The following is a 19,988-nucleotide window of genomic DNA, read 5'->3' as shown; positions in this document are numbered from 1 at the left end:
TTAATGCATGCCCAGTAAGGTGAATTTAGTGTTTATGGACATTTCAGTGTGGATGAGATTTTTTTTAAATGAAAACACCATTTTAAAATGTATCCGGATTAATGTAGACATAGTCTTAATAAAAGCAAACACGAGATATGCTGAAGCAACCATGCCAGAGTTCTGTACCAGGTGAGATACTGAGCAAGTTTACTATGTCAGAAAAAAATCCATACATATGGAGCAGATTATATAATGTAGATATCAAAATGTATTAGTTTACAAATCATGCTCCATGGTAAAAACATTTTGAAGCCATAACACAGCATTGTTAGAAATAAGTCACAAAAATAAGTCTTTATTAATCGATAACCTGTAATTTGTGTGAAAACTAATGGAATACATTTTTGTTTTGTTTTTGTATTTTACTGCCACTAGCCTTCATTAAATCTGGAAACTACAGTTAGTTATATGTATAGGTACTATTTTGAAGTCAAATATGTCAAAACTAAACAAAAATATGTCAAATAAGGTAGAATCACCTTTTCCTAATGAGCCTGGGTTGTCTTTTTCAGTTTTTCAATTTCATGCAGGGCACATAAGCGCTCCGTATAGGAGGTCAGGCGAAAAAGGAAGTGATCAGACTTGGAAAACGGACTCATTAAATTCCAGAGGACAGATTCACCCAACACGCATTTAATTGGGACATTAATCACAGTTGCTCACAGACACCCACTGTTACCCAATGAGGTTTTTAACATTTCAAGACAAACTGATTTGCAATAACATTAGCAGGAGACAATTGAGGATGTGAAAAATTAGAAACTATTTCAACATATCCATGCAAATAAGCAGTAAATGTGTTTATAGTATCAAGCAAAGGGAAATGTATTTGTGTCTAGGATCAGGAACTATGTTTTTTATTCTTTTGAACAACCTGTTAATATATTAAAGATGGATGGAGAGTTTTTAACTGCTTTTAATATTTTGAAGTTCAGTGATTAATGGTCCCACTTGAAGTCAAACGTTCATGTTATACGTGGTAATGGAAAAGTATTGAAGCTAAAATATTACAAAGATTAGAGCTCTATTTGACTGACTAACATTTATGTCAGTCTTACAGATTTATTGGAGTTTAAAGTTAATGCAAACCTTAACTGGCTCAATGTCTTTTACACCTCAGGCATGTATTAATTTTCATTAATTCAACCGTCTGGAGTCAATAATGCTCTTTATCTTAAATTTTTTTCAAAATGCTGTGTCTACAGCATGAATAAATGACTTCCATACACCATCGATTATGTATCTTGTTTAGAAACCAGCGCATCAGACCTGGGACTATTTCATAGCTGTGCAGTCATAGAAAATGAATCAAAACCATTATGTCAAACCGAAAAAAGCATTAAACTATGGTCTAATGAGCAATAATTGTATTAAAATAAATGATTAATCAGTCTATAATGATGCCAAGGCACTTGAAACCCTCATCGGCTGTCATTCTTTCACAATGAGTACATGGAAATATTCAATGTATATTCTCAGGAATGATGAGCACACAAGACATGAAGGATGCAGTCAAGAGCTTAATCACATCACATGTGCATTAATTATGTTGTGTTTCTCATTAAGCTTATCCGCTTAGAGACACTGTAAATTAGGACAATGAGTTCAACTGTCACGTCACATTAAAGGTGAAGTGAATGATGACACAAATCATATCTCATTTGGTCACATCGACCTCTAGAAAATGAGTGAGAGTTAAACACCTGTAATTACTAAATTAACATATACAGTACGTAATAGTTGCTCATTGTAAATACATATCTATGAGTTTGTATGTAATATTTTTATATTTAATGTTCATTCAAAATAGTTAGACTATTAATGTTAAATGTTTCATGATATATATTTTTTATTCTTGGTCCTTCTTTAAAGGAAAAATAAGGAATTTCAAAATGTTTTATAATGGCTATCATTTATATTTAGAGACACTTCCACTATTACCACATGCAAAACAGCAGCGGCTGGAGGCCATTTCTCCATTTCATTAAACTTTCCTTTCTTCCTTGTATTTTTGAATTATTCAGCTTTCTGATCGAAGGTCGGAGGGAAAATGTTCATTAAATATGAACGCAACATTACCATAAAAGTGTCGTAAGGCATTGAAGTTCCGCTGCTGTTAGTGAGCAGTAATGAACGAGCTGATCACGCTCACTCTTCACGAATGTGCCAATACACACACACACACACAACCTCAGAGAAATGTGTTACATTGCATGAAGGCCATTTATCATTGATAACATCACCCCAGAAGAACAGCAAGGTGAAAATAAGAGTGTGTGGCTCTTTAAAATGCAGCTACCATTGGAGAATTGAAAGAAACTCTAAAATTCAAACAGGTTTTTAATCAATGTGTATATAAAGAGTAACATAGCCGTCTCTTAAATAAATCATTGACTCTTAAATTGGCCTGTAATTGTAGCTCATTTAGACAAAGCTTGAGCAGAGCATTTCAAGCAGGCCTATTAAGAAGCTCCATCACTGAGACACTGAGTCAAATGAAAGCTCACTCTGTGCACAAAAACTATTGTGTCAAAGGAAAAGTACACCAAAATAGTCTCCTGGCACTGTTCTTCAGTTCCTTCTCGCAGTTGTGTGAGATGTGTTGACAGAATTGTCGACAGGTGTTGTGAAGTTTCACGAGCGCCATGAACAAAACAACCTTCTGTCTTTAACAACCAGCTGATGATGCGTATGTCGAGTTAGGAACAGATCAGCGTTTTTATGAAAGTTCAAAACAGTGTGTGTCAAGATAAAAAGCTGGTAATCACAGTAATGACTGTTAACAGAAACTGTTAATTGCTTGAAAATATCTAGTTAGAGGCAAATACTCATCATAAACTGTTGTTTTAACACGTGTTGCAATAAATAAATAAACAAACAAATAATATATTTTTTTATATATCGGTATATATATATATATATATTTATATATATTATATATATATATATATATATATATATATATATATATATATATATATATATATATATTTTATATATCGGTATATATATATATATTTTTTTATATATCGGTATATCGGTATATATATTTTATATATTTTTTTATATTTTTTATATATTTTTTTATATATTTTTTTATATATAATATATATATTTTATATATTATATATATTTTATATATATATTATATATATTTTTTATATATTTTATATATATATATATATATATTTATATATATATATATATATTTTATATATTTTTTTATATATCGGTATATTTAACACCGAAATAAAATAAAAAACAATAAAAATAGGCTTCATAAGAAAACCCTATTTTTGCATTCCAACACTATTTTCATGTTTCTTAAGCACAGTTAATATTATATTATATTATATTATATTATATTATATTATATTATATTATATTATATTATATTATATTATATTATATTATATTATATTATATTATATTATATTATATTATATTATATTATATTATATTATATTATATTATATTATATTATATTATATTATATTATATTAATTATATTATAATGGGCAAATTGGGCTGGGCAAATTAACGCGTTAACGCGGGCGATTCATTTTTTCAGCTTAACGCAGTAAAAATATTTAATGCAAATAATGCAGCGTCCGTTTTTATATCCCCTTTTCCCCTTTTTTTTTTTAGCGTTATATGATCACGCTCCTATTCATGTAAATGCTTCCAAGCACGACAAGACACAAGAGAACGTGCTGTATGTCAATGTCCTGTCTGTGTGGCTGCGTCTCATGTCAGCGAGGGACACTCTGACACACACACACTCGACGCACAGACAGACTCGAGTCAGTCTCCTGCTCACATCCAGTTTTCTTTTGCTCTTGAACAAACAATGACAACAACACAGAGAATTTTGAGTATTCTCATATTAGGAGTCTTAAATTAGTTTAAATAACGTCTTAAAGGAACTTAAAGAGTTGTGAGGAAATGAGATGCGCGGGACAGCACGTCAGATCCGCGTCATGTTCGTCAGCGGCCGTTCTTAAAGTGACAGGAGCACTGATGATGCCTGTCATTATTGTTCATCAAAGAACAACGGGAACAGAGAAAATTGTAGCTTTAATGATGATTAATCTATATTTCATTTATTATTTATGCAGTTAAGAAAGGTGTTTGATAACTATTACATTTCTGTATATGTCTAACAGGGAAGGCACAGGTAAAAATAACATTTATTATAATGAGTTTATGGAAAGATTGTTTTAAGTTCACTTAAATTAAAAGTTGTTTTTTTAAAGCCTAATAAATGTTGAAATTGGGAGCTTTCAGTTATACTGTAATATAACATCATTAATGTTTCACACAGACATTAGTATCAGTGATACTGGCCTTCATTCATAAAAAGATCCCATTACAACACATATTTAAAATATACTGTCTTTAAATTGTTTCTACATTAATTTGGAGAGTAACTGAAATTATTACAATATCAAAATATTAAAATATTAAAATATTAAAAACTTGCGATTAATCGCGATTAATTACAGAAAAAATTTGATTAATTCGTTCATTTGTTTTAATCGATTCCCAGCACTAATTATATTATATTATATTATATTTATTATACTATATGCTTAATTTATTTTATTTTGAACATGACTGACATGGCTGAAATATGACCTAAATATTTTTTAATGCACATTAAATATGATGTGTTGATATGTCTCCAACTTGTCTTCAGTAACACCAGCTTTCTTCTCAATTGATCCAGTAATTCATTGGCTTTGTGAGGGAGTATTGATCTGTGTGAGTGACTCCCATGAGCACCAGGGGCTTTTAATTAGGTAACATCTCTCGAGGCAGCGGCGCCCATTCAGTTTCCTGAATATGAATGCTCTTTATCATCCCAGTAATTTACAGAGAAATGAGACATTTTACACATTGTGATTAACAATGATGCTGCTTTTAATATTCAGGTTGGCATTTTCGCTTCTTGAGAACGTAAGAGCCAATAACCACCTCCACAGATCTGAGCCCTGAGGTTGAATAAGACATCCTGTTAACATCCGCTCGTTTTTATTAAGAGTAGCTGTAAATAAAAGCTGAGACAAACAATATATACAACCCAGACTGAAATCAAGAACAAAAGAATTTGCCTTCAGTCCTGTTAAGTTTCAATATAGCTCTTTGGTAAACAAGGCCGAGCTGAATAAACCGGCTAAATGAACATGACGTACTACAACGCAGGAGGAACAGGTTTCCTTTCTCGGCTCAATGTGCGGCAATAAACACAAGTTTCCCTCCGGGTTTATTGTCAGTTGACTGAATCGCCATGGTTAGGAAACATCTGTGGTCAAAATCACAATTCTCCACATGCCTGTTAAAGCCCCATCTAGCTCAACATGAGCCGCACAGCACCGGCAGATGAGTCTGTCGTTTCAATATGATGAACAGCGGTGCTAATGCTAGCAGAGCATCTGACAGCTTCCTCATTTAGTTTGGGGGAAGAATAAAAATGACTGTCCAAAGCAAATGGATTTCACAATCTGTACAAAGCAGCACCTAAATTTTTGTCTAAGACAGTCCACCAGTGATATTCGAACACTGATTTGGCTTGAGAAATGAATCAGTTGTTTTGTAGCATCTAGAGTAGCTGCCAGTGACTGAATATTCCCTTCATTCCTAAGCAGAATGAGTGAGTCTTTGTATCAAATAGAGAGGATCTTAGGGAGAGCAGTCGTTGCTGAAGGGACTAATGGCGGCTTGGCAGCCTAGGGCATTGTAATCTCTGTTCTTTCTGTCTACCTTTCCCATTCTGTCTTTCCTCCTCTCAAATGAATGGACATGTATGTGAGTTTCCAGCTAATGATGAAGCTCTAAAGGATCTACACAATGAGACAGCAGTGGAAAGGCGGGGAAACAGAGGTTTTCCCTCGCTTTCTTATTATCCACTCTGGCAGTAACGGCTCAGTAGTCTCACCGCAGGTCTCATCTTGATGAGCTAAAGTCTTTTTAGAGAAAAGAGGATCAAGAGTACAAGGCAGAACAAGAGCTGTATCTGTCAGTAATGAAGGTCCATCTTAGTTGATTGGATCCGAATGTTCTTTCTATTGTGATGGACAGCTTTATCCAGATCTTTTCAGACTGACCAGAAGAAAATGGGTGTTAATTTTGAAATGTAGGTTTGGTGCTAAAGTCTTTGCAAGTGTCATATTTAATAATAATTGTATTAATAATATGTTTCATTTTTGAATGACAGCAAGTGGATGAATAAATATTTTCAGAACATCAATTACCCTGAAAGAGCTTTTCACAATAATGGGAATCATTTCATATTGCTGGTACGATTATGCAAAATGTAATGCATGCCCTAAAGATGAATATCATATAGAGATTAATTTCTACAGCTGGTGAATATCACAAGATTTGATCATGTAAAATGTGAGTCTTATATGTCTCAGCTTGGAGAATGTTTAAATGTTTAAACACAGTTTTGCAACACTTTCACTTCTATACAGGCCTGTTACTCATGATGTAACCTGCTGAAATCTCAGGAAGATGAAGATCTATTTGCACTTTCAGCCATCGCAGGCACCTTTCTGTTGAATGAAGTGTGAAAAATCTTCCAGTATTATCAAGAGCTCTTTAGGGAAATTAGGTTTCAGAAATCAGAGTATCATTCAGAAATAAAGCCTATTGTTATTTTAAAAAAAATTAAAATATTTTTTGAAAATTCTAAAATTTAAAAGAAAATGATTTCAAGAATTATTGTGTTTTCATGGAATAACAAAATACATTGGTGCATTTAATTATGAATGTATTTAATTATATTAAGATTGAATTACTTAATTTCACCATAGTGAAGTTCAAATAGAGGTGTTGTTTTATTTTAAAGTCTGGGTTAGGGTTAGGGTTAGGGTTGGGCTCAATATGCCTTCATACTATAAAGAGATTTTTCCTCACCACTATCACTTTGTACTTTCTCACTGTAGGTGAACGACCTCCTGAAATAATGTGACAGTGACTGTGAGAGTAAAAAGCAGGACACAGTTAGCCTGAATAGTCCAGGGGTCTCTGCAGGGGTGTGAAGGCTGTTAAATGTATCAGACTCTCTGAATGACTCTCCATGTTTCCAGAGGGGCCGTGTAACAAACAGAACCCACCTCGCCAAGTTGAAGACGTCATCAATCAGACCGGCCCGGTTGCCCACGGAGATGATCTGCCGCGAAAGAACAGCACAGACATTTAGAATGCAGCAGGACGTGATGAGGGGAATGAGGAGAAAGAAGGATCATGACAGAAGGGGGGAAGAAAACATTTTGGATAAAACGTGAGGAGTCAGAAAGACTGACAGAGGTGGAAGAAAGGAATTGTGGGTGCTGTACCGTTGGGTTGGTCATCAGCTGTTGAATGAGAAGTCTCCAGTTGTGGAGGTCATAGTTTACTCTGAAGTAGCCAGTTTGATTGATGTTGCCCAGCAACCACGTCTCGCCGCCCATGTGACCAACTCTGTGCGTCTCTAAAAAAAGAACATGAAACAAACGTTTAATGACAACTCTGATAGTCACTGTAGCTCAACTCAAATGCTTATAAGCAGAAACATGCGGCACTGAATGATGCCTAGACCCTCACAGGCAGATGTGAATATATTCAGATAGCTGGAAGTTCAGAATAATGAAACAAAAAATAAAATAAACAAAATGTATATAAAACATAAAATGAAACTGACTACATTTCTAATGAATATTGATCATATGGACTGATATATTCTACCTGACAGTGAACTTGCAAAGCTTTTTATGGATATCATTGTTTAAATTGTCAGCTAATTTATCATCTTTGGAATGAACATAAAAGCAGACCTACATAGAAATATACATGAAGAAGCGATGCATTCAGCATTTTGTATGTACAACATCTGTAATCTAATGTGTTTGCCACGTTCTCATCCTGTAATATTCCAGCCAGACCTTGTGCTTTTTCATGGGTAACAAATGCCCTGGTTAAGTGCTTTCGAGCTCTCATGGACTCGATGGATTTGCAGTGTATCGTGATCCAGGAAGCATCCAACCGTCAGCGGACAGATTGCAAGAGTCATGCGATGAGTTAATGCATATAAATGGGGTCTCTATGTTACAGCCTGTGTTTCCTTCAAGAGTCATTGTCTCCGGCTCTGTATCATCTGCATTGTAGCCCTAGTGAGGGCAGTTTTTCAGGGAAGGTGAGCAGAAAATGGAGGCTGTTAAATGGTCTCATAATCAGGGGAAATTTCAGCTCTGAGCCACACGGGTCGCTCGCAGACCAAATTCAATTCCGGCTCTTGGAATTTGACTCTCTGTGGCTCCGTCCAAAGAAAATCTGCTTCGTTCTCCCAAAGGAGAGGAATAGAATTGAATGTAATGATGGTGGACGTGTGGTGCTGCCACAGTGTGGGAATGCATGTCTTGAGAGTTGACTTCATCAAATTTAATTAGGAAATCAGATAATAAAATAAGTATTTGGTATCTGATAGGGACGAAAAATGCATAAAAAAGTTAACTCATACATACACTTACTTGAAAATGCCTGTTTTTAATGTCTTCTTATAAATTAAAATTAATTTTGACAGTTTTTGGGAAGGCATATTCATATTCAGTGATACTACACTGTCCGAACATCATAATGAAGAAAAATCCTCATTAGAATAAAGTGACTGTCCGTGTCCAATAAAAGCACTGTGTATAATTGGTACCTGTTTTGTTGGCGACCCAGATGATGGTGTCTGTTGATATGTGACTGGAGTTTCCCACTGCGAGCGTCAGCGGTATTTGCCACTGAAAGCTGAAATGAGACAAAGAGAGAAATAACAGATGAAACACATCTGTTTGATCTCAGGGGTTTAAATGTCATTCTCTCTGTTTTATGGACACATATGGACGCCCACGATTTAATGGGATTGTGGAATATATTTGAGCGATATCCTCTCTGTCTCAACACCAGCAGGCAGTGACAAAATCAGGAGTATCAGATGATTGTGAAGCTCAAAGAGAGCCCAGCAGTGTCAAAGCTCAAAGAAATCCGATTTCATTCTTTCCCAGAGTGCTTTGCTTTCTCTCTCTAGCTCTCTCTCTGTCACACACACACACACACACACACACACACACACACACACACACACACACATGTTTGTTTTTGTGAAATGTGAGGACATTCCATAGGCGTAATGGTTTTTATACCGTACAAACCGTATTTTCTATCCCCTTACACTGCCCCTGCCCCTAAACCTAACCCTCACAGGAGACTGTGTAGTTCACTTTCTGTGAAAAAAAACATGTTCTGTGTGATTTATAAGCATTTTGAAATGTGAGGACATGGGGAACGTCCTCATATTTCACCCTCTTTTTGTAATACCTATGTCATACCCATGTCATTATACACATTTGTGTCCTGATATTTCACAAAAACATGCCCACACACACACACAAACACACACACACACACACACACACACACACACACACACACACACACACACACACACACACACACACACACACACACACACACACACACACACACACACACACACACACACACACACACACACACACACACACACACACACACACAGCTGTGTATCACTCATCACCCGATCACTGTCATGTTCTCTGTCCCCACCTCATTTTGATGTCTATTCATCTGTGAGTTTGTGCTTTCATGTGCGATTGTGTGTGTATGAACATCTCGAGGTATGAGAGCACATCCAGTCAAACCCTGTCTGACAGCTGTCACACTGGATGGCCGCCCCTCTTTCAGTCTGTCAAAATGGCTGACACACAGGTGGACGAGGTCTGCTTTCTGCCAGTGTAAATTACCCCAGACAACAAGAGAGCAGAAGAGCTGACCGAAGCAATAAATACTGTAACATTATGAGATCTAATGTAAGTAAGATTGAATCATTTGAACACACTCCAAACTATTTCCCCCCTTCTTCAACATGGGCAGAGAGAACATGTTATAGGTTCACACGTGCACTGGGAAATTGACTGCTCATCAATTCTGTACAATAGGTTCAATGTTCTATTGCTATTTGATGTGTTTTCAAATGTTATATATTTATGTTAAAAATGACCAAGAGATGAATGTCTTGTTAATGATCTTCAGTTTTGTTCAAAATGAACAGATTGTTAATAAATGAAGAATATCCAAGTATGGTATTTAGGGTAAATATGTCCCTTCTGTTGAGGCTAAAGGCACAATAATTAACATGATAATAAATAGTGGCTTTTCCATTTGTTGACAAGACATGGTTAAAATCATATGGTCGATATCATTATCAAGTTGGGTGATCACCATATTTAAAATGAAGCCATCATAATTAAAAATGCACATTTTACTTAAGGTGTGTCTTTAGCCCCATTGTACTTTATTCAGAGTCTGATAAGAAAAGATAGAACATCGCTTAATGGTGTTTTCATGCTTAATCGTGAAAATATGTTAATGAATGTCTTATAAATTACACATCAAAGCTAAAGTGTTTAATAAAACCATCCCTTCCTTTGGTTAGCATTTTAAAATCTTAGCTATCTTAGCATGCCGCTAACTTCTTAAGAAAAGCTATTTTCATTAGATAGAACAACAGATCATGATAAGCTGTCTTTTATCTGGAGGCAACCTAGCATTGTTGTAGTGATTTTACACAAGCACACACCACATATTCTTCATAAATGTCAACATGTAGTCATCTGATATGAGAAGAGCAGCCTGGATTATTTCATGATGTCAGTCTCGGCTGTGGGGAAAGGGTTGGATCATTAAGGATTTGTGTTAGTTGGAAAACTGATAGGAATGGACAAAATCCTTTTCAGGCTGCTGTGACTCATCTCTATTCATTCAGAAAGATGAGTTATGTTATTTATTTCTTAATTATGTCTGAATAAGTCTCAATGAGGGTTTTGTGAAAAGACTATAATAAAACAATATAGTAACACTTTACTTAAAGCTTTTAGTATAACTCATTATAAAGGAATTCATAATTTATGTTATAATGCGTTATTTATTTTCATAAATAAAAGTAACCAAAGTTAAAATGCACTAAAATATTTGCAGATTCCTTGATACACCTGCAATAGTTTTTTTTTCTTCATTTGTTTTAATGCATTATTCTTTCTTATAGGCATAACATAATTATTATAATGTATAACTGGTTACAATTATTAATGAGACAATGCATTATAATGTGTATTACAAGGCATAATTAATGCATTAAAAATACTTTTATAAGGGTAGCAGAAATGCATGGGATGAAAGTTTATATCGCATAGGACATAACTATATTGCACAGTTGAGAAGATATTACGCATAAGATGAAGCCTGCTGGGAAACGGTATTTAAACGCATATGTTTGTAAGAAGACTATAGAGAGAGATTCTGTGGTAGATGAGCGCTGATAACAATACTTATGAATTCCAGTGATAATAGAAGCATCTGTGTGTGTTCAAATGAAATCACACATTGATACATTTACATAAAACTGTGTTCATCAGCGGGATTGAACAAGAAAAGAAAGCAAAAGAAAATTAAAGTTCTCCACAGGCTGGTAATTTGGTGGCTCATGTTTATGTTCATTTATGGAAGCGTCTGTTATCATCATCGTTATTTACATCCCTCAGGAACTTTGTGTTATGGCCCCGAACTTTAGCTAAAGCACGGATGAAGATTTCAGTCTCTGCAGCAAACGGGTAAAGTGTGTGTGAGATGAGACATGTGGCCATCATATAATGTTTATGGAACAAACCCATGTTTGTTATCTGCAGTTGCAGATATTATTCACTTGCTCTTAATGGACAATAATATATAAATAAAAGCAACAAGCCACGAGAGGCAGTGCATTACAGTGATTTTACCATGGTCAAGAAGAGTTGTTATGCACAATAACAATGGAGACACTTATAAGATAGCAGAAACAGAATAAAAAAAGGTACACATTTTTAATAAATACTAATTGAGAACATATCTGCAAAAATACTGTAAATAATAATTAAAAAAGAATATTTAGGACTTTTTGACATTTTGAAGAAAATACTCAATGCTTGATTGAATAACATTTACTGCCACAATGTTTGGGTGCTATATGGTTGCTAAGGTGTTTCAAGTGGTTGCTAGGATGTTTCAAAGTTTTTTTGTTAAGTATTAAAAAAAAAAACTACTAGAGATTAAAAATACCTGAGAAAAATACCTCAGAAATATCTGAGCCATCAACACATATCACCATTATCACCATTGTAAAAGAGTAAAATCTGTGGTCTGAATGTGTCTACATTTAAAATTCACTGTGATTAGCCACTATCCTCTCTTTCTCTCGCTCTGCTCATGGGTTTTTAGGTCTCAGTCTCACTGTCTCTCTCTGTGCGGGTGTGATAATATCTCAGGCTCTCTTCAGGGACTGCTGGCTTTTACAGTCCATAATGAGTCACTGGGGGCTTTTGTGGCTCAACGTGTGACACTGTAAATCCTCACAACACTTTTATCCAACACCTGCCACACTGAAGAGAAGAAAAAATACAAGTGTCTTCATTTGAAACCTTCCATGGATGTCCACATAGGTTGGAGTTTGTGTAGAGCTTGAGCTATTGTGTTCATTTATGTTTTGTAGACTTGCGTTTGACCAGTGGCAGTTTAAAACCACTGAGACTGCGAGGAACTGGACAAAAGAAGATGAGGATGTTTTGCTGGATAGGTTAGAGAAGAAAGACTGGGATATTTTTGGATATTTAAGAAACCTAATCACCCCACAGAGAGCAACATGCAGCTAAACATCTGCTGAACAAAGAGGTTGAGGTGGATTTGTGGAACACCAGGGAGAACGAGGAGGTGGTGAAGTCTAATATTTCCCCCTAACAGACATATTTACACCTGCACAGTCCAACCACAGTCGTAACCCGAGACGTTCCCCTTCGAGGGAACTCGCACTGCGTCGTTGAGTGACGACACTTTGGGAACGTTAATACCCACTAGGCCACACCGATATCACCCCACGTCCTAGTGTGAAGCTGGAACCCAGGCACACTTAGGACGCAAGCACTCTAGCACCAGGTGTCACTGGGAGATGCAGACTATAAAATCTTATGAAGGTGTGCGGGGTGGCCCACCCGGCCGCCTCGCAAACCTCTTGAAGCGAGACGCCAGAAAGGAGGGCCACCGAGGAGGCCATGCTCCTGGTGGAATGCGCCCTCACGGCCATGGGTGAAGGCAAATTGTGCACCCTATAAGCCGCGGCTATAGCCTGGACAATCCAATTACTGATCGTCTGAGTCGATGCAGGCAGCCCTTTCTTGGGTGAGCCAAAGCACACCAACAATTGGTCTGACCTTCTCCACTGGGAAGACTTCTCCAAATAAATACTTAAGGCTCTGACAGGGCAGAGCAGGTGAAGTCTCCCCTCTTCTGCCGTCAGGTGGGGAGGGGGATGGAAAGCCTGAAGAACCAGAGACCGTGCTCCCTGAGATGGAACCTTGGGTATATAGCCCGGTCTAGAGTGTAAGATGGCCCTAACTCGGCCAGGGGCAAACTCCAGGCAAGTCGGCGTGACCGCCAAGGCCTGGAGATCTCCCACTCTCCTGAGAGAGGTAATGGCGAGGAGAAAGGCCACCTTAAGGGTCAGGTTCTTCGGCTCAGCCTACTCCAGTGGCTCAAAGGGGGCCTCAGCCAACCCTTCAAGTACCACCGCCAGGTCCCAGGTTGGGACTCTTGAGCGAGCCGCAGGCCTCATCCTCCGAGCCCCACGGAGGAACTTTACAACCAGGTGGTGCTTCCCCAAGGGTCCATCACCTAGAGGTGCGTGGAAAGCCCCAAGGGCAGCCACGTACACCTTCAGGGTAGACGGGGTAAGACCAAAGGAGAAGCGATTTTGGAGCTAACGGAGCTGGATGCCTGAGAGAAAACCACAGTGGACACTGGGACGAATCTCTCGCACATGGCCTCCACCGCCTCTGGATGGAGTCGCCAGTCCCCGGGCCTCAGCCCCTGCCTCGACAGGACGTCTGCTCCCTGGTTCTGGTCCCCAGGGACGTACATCGCTCTGAGAGATGACAGTTTCCCCTGGGACCACAGGAGGATTTGATGCGCCAGTCTGCGAAGAGGGCGTGACCTCAAACCCCCCTGGTGATTGAGATATGCAACAACCGAGGTGTTGTCTGAGCGTATCAGGACATGGTGGCCGCGGAGGTCCGGGAAAAAGCTCCTCAGAGCTTTGTAGACCGCCAGCATCTCCAGGCAGTTGATGTGCCCTGAAGAATGCCGGGTCTCCCACAGATCTCTCGCAAAGCGGCTGCCATGACCACGCCCCAGCCAGTGAGGGAAGCATCTGTTGAAACGGCTCTCCGGCAACATGATGCTCCCAGCACTGGTCCTTGGGACAGGAACCAAGGTTTCCACCATATGACGAGGGAACGAAGGCATTTGCGCTTAACCCTGATCATACGAAACGGATTTCCCCTCGGAGAAAACCCCTTGGCCCTCAGCCACCACTGTAGGGGTCTCATGTGCAGCAGTTCAAAAGGTATCACCTTGTACGCTGCTGCCATGAGCCCCAGCAGTCTCTGAAACTGCTTCACAGTGAGGCTGCGGCCTGGCTTCACTCTGGAGACCAACGCCAGTATGGACTCCACGCACGTGGGGGACATTTGTGCCCGCATCGACGTGGAGTCCTATGCAACCCCCAGGAACGTGTTCCGCTGGGAGGGCGTCAACACGCTCTTCTTCGTGTTGAGTCTCAGCCCCAAGCACATGATGTGGGCCAGAACGACACCTCGTTGCCGAACCGCCATCTCTGCGCGGGGAGAGTGCCAGGCCGAAGGGAAGAACCCGATATTGGTACGCTTCGCCCCCGAAAGCAAACCTCAGGAACTTCCTGTGACATGGAAGGATGGAAATATGGAAGTATGCGTCCTTTAGATCTATCGTGACGAACCAGTCCTCGGACTGGATCTGATTCACGATGGCTGGAATTGTGAGCATCTTGAACCTGAATCTCCTCAGAGACCGATTCAAGAGCCTGAGATCTATTATCGGACGCAACCCACCATCCTTCTTGGGAACTATGAAGCACCGTTTGTAGAACCCGGACTCCCTGTCTGCCAGAGGGACCCGTTCTATGGCCTCCTTGGCTAACAGGGCTTGTACTTCTTGTTCCATAACCCGAACCTGCTCTGGGCCGACCACAGTCCGGACCACCCCGTTGAACTTCGGGGGAGGAGAACCGAACTGAAGCCTGTAACCCAGCTCTACAGTCTGCAGGACCCACGTAGACACACTCGGAAGGCATGACCATGCGGCGAGATAATCTACTAAGGGAACCAGCCTCTCAAGGCTGGCCTCGGGTGTCAACCGAGACTCGTTCCCGACCCCCTGAAGTGGCTAACCGGCAGGGACCAGTCGAGAACGATTTTCGGTGGGCGCACACGTTCGCTGCCCAGTCGCAAATCCTATTGGAGGCGACAAAGGCGGCGTGCGTTCGCGGGAAATCAGTGAGGCCCGAAGCGTCTTTGACGGCGGGAACACAGCACTGATTTCCCGAGAGCTCCTGGGGGAAAACGACCTCGGTCACTCCTACCCGGGAGAGGGGGCTGGCCAGCAGGGGCCTCATCTAAGGGAGCAGCTTGACAGGGCCGCAACACTAGGGCGGACACTGTGCTTAGCAATCGCCTGAAACTGATGTGTCACTTACTAGCAGACCCGAACCTACGCGCTGCCTTTTTTTTTTTTTTTTTCGGCAACGCGAGATTGAATCTTGCACTAGGAAATGGCGAGCCTCGATACGGACCCCGTCTAATTCCTCAGAATCAGACAGCTCACGCATCGGGTCCTCCACCCCGGGGGAAGAAGCCGCAGCGCGGGCTTCCCCACGAGGAAGGAGAACAATGGAACTGTCAACAGGGAAGGAGAAGATGCCTCAGCACTCTCAAGTTCCCCTGACAGAGCCATCTGTGAGTCCCATGATTGATCAACCATGCTGCCTTTTTTTTTTTTTTTTTGACAGACACGGGACCAGCCACGGAGTTCGCGAGCCCTGAGAAATGCTTGTGAACAACGTTGGTAGACAAACAACATCAAATACGACTGACAAAACACAGAGCGCTCCGCTGAAGAGCAAAAGCTGGTGTGTGTATGCATCAGCGTCCCTTATGTATCTTCCGGGTATGCCGGATCTACTACGTCATGATGCACCACCAATCAGATTGGCTTGATTTCATTCATACTTCAGATGCGTAACGCTGTGGGCGTTCCCAAAGTGTCTTCACTCGACGACGCAGTGCGAGTTCCCTCGAAGGGGAACACGATGATGGAAAATACAATGCACTGATCAGGCATCACATTATGATCTAATATTGTGTTGGTCCCCCTTTTGCTGACAAAAACATCCCTGACCCATCGAGGCATGGACTAAAGGTTTCCCAGCAGAACATTGCCCAAAGCATCACACTGCCTCCGCCAGCTTGCTTTCTTCCCATAGTGCATCCTGGTGCCATGTGTTCCCCAGGTAAGTGACGCACCCCGCAATCCACGTGATGTAAAAGAAAACGTGATTCATCAGACCAGGCCAACTTCTTCCATTGCTCCGTGGTCCATTTCTGATGCCCACTGTTGTCGTTTTCGGGACAGATGCCCTGTGTATTCTGACACCTTTCTATCAGAACCAGCATTAACTTCTTGAGCAATTTAGGCTACAGTAGCTCGTCTGATTTATCGGACCACACGGGCCAGCCTTCGCTACCCATGTGCATCAATGAGTCTTGGCCGCCCATAACCCTGTCACTGGCTCACCACTGTTCCTTCCTTGGACCACTTTTGATCGATACTGACCACTGCAGACCAGGAACACCCCACAAGAGCTGCAGTTTTGGAGATGCTCTGACCCAGTCATCTGGCCATCACAATTTGTCCCTTGTCAAACTCACTCAAATCCTTACACTTGCTCATTTTTCATGCTTCTAACACATCAACTTTGAGAACAAAATGTTCACTTGCTGCCTGATATATTCCACCCACTAACAGGTGCCGTGATGAAGAGATAATCAGTGTTATTCAAGTCACCTGTCATAAAGTTATGCCTGATCGGTGTATATAGTCTTTAATAAACTGATGATAAACACTAACCAAACATACCACGTTACAGTACGCAGGAGGAGGAGGATGTGGAGAAGGCGAAAGACAGAAAACCGCTGAAGCTGATGGTGGGAGAAACCAACGCGGCCGTGATAGTGAGAGGAGCAAGGAGGAGCCAGGCAGGGTCCCAGTACACAGCCAGGACAATGGCCCATGGCAGAGTCGAGGGAAGGAGAAGCCATGGTAGAGATTTGGCTGTCGATCCCAGGGGAACGATGGACAGAGACAGAGCCGATGGAGGTGGAGCCCAGGGGGCAGACGGAAAGCAGATGGGACTGGGCAACACCCATGGTCCTGGAGGTCGAGGCCAACCAGAAAATTAGGGAAATTACCTCCCTCACCTCAAAATAATTATCAGAGGCCAGGCCAGGCAGGGGTGTGGGCGGCGCTTCCTTCCATGCCCTCATACTCCACAAGCAACCACACATGGACGGACAATGTAGCTGGCTCACACACCTGATCAGACTCACAGTGGAGCTCGGGCTCTGGGGTTATGGTTGGCGCGGTCCTCCTTTCAGGAATCTGGCTCGTGCATTGCAGAAGACTCAAGCCTTCTGTCTGTAATGGGCTCTGGCATCATTTCCATACAGCAGTGTGATTGCTGGCTGGGCTCTGGATTTGGAGCGGTGCTGGTGACGTACTCCACAGCTGAATAGATGGTGAATGGTGATCAGCCGTTCACCAGCACCCACTCCACAAATGCTGCAAAATCCCCCTGAGGACCATTACCAGGCAGGCGTGCCTTTAAGCACTCGTTCAGGCTGGTCCTGAAAAACACACACAGTGAGCAGTTGGGAAAGTTCTTAAGGCACGGCAGATCTAAAAGATCCTTGGTGTGGTCCTCAAGGCTTAGTTTCTCCTGCTCTAGGCAGAGCAGTTGGAAAGCTGGTAAATCCATAGTGAAGGTAGTTATATATTCCCTTCAAATATCACTGAAGTATATAACTTGAGCAATAAGTTTTACGAAAAAGGTTTTAAGAAGTTTTATAACACCAACCTCACGTAGACCTACACATACCTGCACAATATAAGAGTCTATAAGGCTCAGATACACCTGGGGAGTGTAAAATAATTCACAGGTGTAACTGCATGCATCCAACACAGTCAAACCTCTATTGAGAACTGTAATTTGTGCCTTCAAGTGATAATACGTTTTTTAATATTCTCTATGACATCACCTCAGCACAAAATATGTGCTGTGAAAATCCAAACAGGTAAGATACGAGTGCAAAGGTGTTAATGAAGGAACACTTCAGCTCCAGACTTTTTACACTTGTGAAAATAAGCACAGGATCTGCAAACTATCTTGGACGTGCCAAATGTGCCATCAACGTCCTTTGATGATTTCAGATAAGGTGTTGATGTACAGCGTCACCATTTCACTAAACTTAAACTTCACTTCTCTCTTCACACTTATGGCCCCTTTCTAATGACTTATTCAATCTTACTAACTTATTACTGAGGTTTATAACGGAGAGGAAAACTGTGGGCTATAAGCTAACTACTAATATACTAACAAGCTGATGAAAACAATCAGATTAGCTGTAGCTGTAAGCTTTTTTGAAAATTTCAAAAAATTATTCAGCATTAAAACCAAATTACAAGATCTATACAAAACCCCAACTTTGTAAAAACAAGTGAAAAATGTTTAGTTATCTATAATGTTTAGATAATGTTTAGTTAATATACTACACTGTAAATGCATTACAATAAACATGTTTTTCATTATTTTTACAAACTGAAGGATGAGTCAAAATGAATTACTGTGTTTATAAATAACAGACCAAATATATTGTCAATGCAGCTGCCAATATATTTAAACAAAAAGAAATTCCTTTAATGCAAGTTTGAAAGAAGAAGTGGATTAGCATATCAGTGGCTCTGTGCTAGCTGGATTATGGAGCTGCTTCAAGAGAATATCAAAGTGTATCTTAAAAGCCAGCACATATGTTTTGACTATACAACAGTGTGGAAGAAATGTCTTTTTTATGTGGAGTTTGGACATCTCTATGAACTTTAATGAGATGGAAGTGGACATGAAACACACAGAAGGAGTGTGATACATTCAAACTGACCTTCTCTGTTTTCCTTTTGTTGCTGCCAATGTTTCTGTCAGCACGTTTTGCTAGGCTGGCTTAAAGCCTCAAGTGAGGTGTTACACTGCATTTACAAAGGTGCCAAATCCCCCTGCATTCTGGCAGGTTGTCTAGTACTCAGCTGAAAACCCGCCTGAGGGGCAATACAGGAAGGAGTCGCCCCCTACTCGCAACACAGCTTTGCTATTGATTCCCGGAGCAGCTCTGCTTCTGAACGCCTCTGCAGAAGACCGCAGCGCTCAGAAAACATGTTCATGTAGGAGGAGACGCTCAAAGGAAGGTGGCTTTGTCTGCTCTGAACAAATGAACTCAGGAAAGAGGCGGACAAACAGATTTCTACCTGTATGTTTCATATTTAAGACATCAGATGGCTTGTTATGGGGAGCTAGCCTAGCCGTGCAAAATGCCTTTGATTGTGAAGATGGCTGAGGAGGAGGATGACAGAATTGATGCTTTAATCTCACTACAATTATTATTATCTCCTATTTCTTACTAATAGATTAAACTTTTAGTCAAAAAGCAAAAATAATAAAATATCAAATAGATTACATGCCAATAGCTCCTTTGAAATTTGTATTGTTCCTGTGAAGTTATTTATTATCACTATCTAAAATGGCAATACTGCTCAACAACCCTCACTACACACACACACACACACACACACACACACTCAAACTGACACTTCAGCATTAAAATTCAATTCTTGAGTCAATTCTTGTGCTGCTAACAGTGTCTGATCCAAAACAA

At 40.3% G+C, this 19,988-nt stretch overlaps 1 protein-coding gene across 1 annotated transcript in view; it reads right to left on the bottom strand.

Moving 5' to 3' along the window:
* Positions 1–19,988, bottom strand: part of LOC307127208 (thyrotropin-releasing hormone-degrading ectoenzyme-like) — a 167,864-nt gene that overhangs the window by 28,517 nt on the left and 119,359 nt on the right. The window contains exons 10-12 of the mRNA XM_079818320.1: positions 8,732–8,820; positions 7,386–7,519; positions 7,164–7,219 (exon numbers count right to left, since the gene is read on the bottom strand). Of these exons, the coding sequence (XP_079674446.1) occupies positions 7,164–7,219; positions 7,386–7,519; positions 8,732–8,820 (279 nt within the window). The remainder of the gene's footprint in view (positions 1–7,163; positions 7,220–7,385; positions 7,520–8,731; positions 8,821–19,988) is intronic.

This window comes from Gobio gobio, assembly GCF_949357685.1.
Source record: "Gobio gobio genome assembly, chromosome: 5".
NCBI classification, from domain to species: Eukaryota; Metazoa; Chordata; class Actinopteri; order Cypriniformes; family Gobionidae; genus Gobio; species Gobio gobio.
Note: the sequence above shows the minus strand (reverse complement) of the source record. Positions and strands in the feature narration are given on the sequence as shown.